General features: G+C 45.7%; 1 protein-coding gene across 1 annotated transcript in view; it reads left to right on the plus strand.

Annotated features, from left to right (window-relative positions):
* The window catches only part of katnb1 (katanin p80 (WD repeat containing) subunit B 1), a 12,784-nt gene that overhangs the window by 8,098 nt on the left and 2,269 nt on the right, over positions 1-2,417 (plus strand). Inside the window, exons 12-16 of the mRNA XM_020602683.1 lie at positions 504-652; positions 1,030-1,080; positions 1,327-1,391; positions 1,483-1,677; positions 2,180-2,329. Of these exons, the coding sequence (XP_020458339.1) occupies positions 504-652; positions 1,030-1,080; positions 1,327-1,391; positions 1,483-1,677; positions 2,180-2,329 (610 nt within the window). The remainder of the gene's footprint in view (positions 1-503; positions 653-1,029; positions 1,081-1,326; positions 1,392-1,482; positions 1,678-2,179; positions 2,330-2,417) is intronic.

Consider the following 2,417-nt stretch of genomic DNA (forward strand, 5'->3'; position numbering starts at 1 on the left):
TCTGCGTGTTGAAGTGTCCTTGGGCAAGACACTGAACCCCCAAGTTACCCCCAATGGTTAGAGTCATTTGTTGAGTTGGTGCCGCAGATGGCTGCCTCGGTTTTGTACTGGAAACAAATTCCTTGTGTGTAACATACTTGGCCAAATAAAGGTGATTTTCTTTATTATCCTTTTCCATTGCAGTAAAACCAAAGAATAAACTGATTACACAGAGTAAATTCATCTTAAATAATATAGAACTATCACTGTCACCATCTCCAAAAGTGTTTTGTATGAAAAGCCACAGTTTACCTGCCTGTCCTGTATCATAAACGCATCTCTACATCTGTAACAATCAAACAGCTGGAAGGTCGGTTGTGGATTCAGGGAGTTGGATGATTTTAGTTGTGGACAGAGCCCCGTACCAACACGGCAGCTGCAGTGAACAGCAGCAGCTCAGGAGGACTCTGCGGTGTTAAATGTACGGGTTGTGATGTCACCCAGTAATGTTGTGTTGTCATCAGGGTGAAGCAGAGGCCAGATGCTGAGAGGCGGAGCCCCGAAGGAGAGAGGCGGAGCCCCAGTGAGGATGAGGCTGAGGAGAAACTGTCATCAGCTGAAATCCACAACGCTGAAGACTACAAGGAGATCTTCCAGCCGAGGAACGCCATCTGTAGGTCGACTGTCAGCATCACACATGCATCAATCCGAGCTGGTGAACCTAGTGGAGTCTGAGAAGCAGCTTTTATTTTATACAGATTTCAGTTCAGTTTCTCAGCAGGGATCAGATTCAGATTTAATGTCATTTTCTTACAGCTCTACTTTCGATATTTTCACTTATTCAGTAGAATTTTATACAAAAACAGTGCAACTTGTTTTGTAGTTTGAAAAATGAAGCAAACAAAATTTTATTGTCATTTTGATTTTACAGCAGTTTTTACAGAGCAGGTTTTTAAATGTTTGTTCACTGAGGCTGTAAACACAGTTTATTAGTCTAAGTGTGAGACTTGAAATGAAACGGATCATTACTGACAGATCCCTCTCTTCCAGCTCGCACTCCTCCCAGGGTGTCCGAGCCTTTCCCTGCTCCTCCAGAAGACGGTGAGTCCGTCGCTGCTGCAGACATGTACACACCAGGGACTAGGGCACAGTACATGTACAGTAACATCAAGTAGAAGGTGGAAATATTACTGTGTCCATCACTTTAATGCTGCAGCTGGTAAAGGTGGAGCTGATGTTAAATACCTTATATACTTATACTGTTATATTACCTGTTGTGTTTGGAGGAATCGTCGTTATTGATTTCAGTGCTGTTGGCTAATTGGTCTGTTCCTTTCTCTTCCACAGAGACGATCTTGGCGATCACCCGTCAGCTGAAGGATGTGGTTTCTCCTTTTCCCGACAAGCCGCAGGTCAGCGGATGCAGCATCGCCGCAGTGTTTCTGTGTGGAGCTGCTGTTTGTCTCGTACTTCAGTCTGATGTAGTCTTGTCGTGTATTGCAGGCTCCTCCGCTGACCACCTCCACTCCTGTCCTTAAGGTGGAGCCTACAGTGGTCTCCTGTGTGAAGCACCCTAGCCCCTCCGGCTCCCCTCCCCCTCAGCCACCCGCCACCATGGCCAAGACCAAACCTCAAGTTAAAATCATCCCCAGCACCAGGAACGAACCCATCGGACTGAATGTGGCCGACTTCCTGCCTGTGAGTGTGAACTTTGCATTAGAATCACAATTCATATCTTCTATGGTTCTAAATCGATTCACAAATGCAAAAAGTCCATTTTTGTAATAATGTTGACAGAATGGAAAAGGCAGAACTCAGCCATGAAGCCAGTGTAGCACATGGGCGGGAGTTGTGTTGTATATCTGTGGTTGTAACTTTAGTTCATTTTCAGACTGAACACTCCCGCTCTTTGTGACCAGGCTGTTTCAGCTGTAAGTCAGAAAACATTTGTCTTCGTGACTTGGGTACAGTCAGGTTCATAAATACTGGAACAAAGTTTTGGCTGTAATTCCTGAATGGTTACTGCCACAGTTTTGTCAAACCCACTGAATTACAGCTGAAAGTCTGGCATTCACTCACATCAAATTCATTGTGGTGGGGTTCAAAGGCCAAATGTGAAGAATGTATCACTGTTGCAGCATTTATGAACCTGACTGTGGGTCCTGATCAAAACCAAACTGTCTGTCGATCGGTTCCTCAGACGCCACTCAACAACAGAGCCGGAGCCCTGAGCGAGGAGGAGAGTCTGTCTCAGATCCAGAAGGGTCACGACACCATGTGTGTGATGCTGAGCAGCCGACACAAGAACCTGGAGACAGTGCGAGCCGTGTGGGCCAGAGAGGACATCAAGGTCAGAGCTGCTGCCGCCCTTTCATTACAGTGCAAACCCCCATATTCTCCTACTTACATTCCAAATAAATAAACTGATATAAAGGAAG

The sequence above is a fragment of the Monopterus albus genome, unplaced genomic scaffold (assembly GCF_001952655.1).
Source record: "Monopterus albus unplaced genomic scaffold, M_albus_1.0 scaffold57.1, whole genome shotgun sequence".
NCBI classification, from domain to species: domain Eukaryota; kingdom Metazoa; phylum Chordata; class Actinopteri; order Synbranchiformes; family Synbranchidae; genus Monopterus; species Monopterus albus.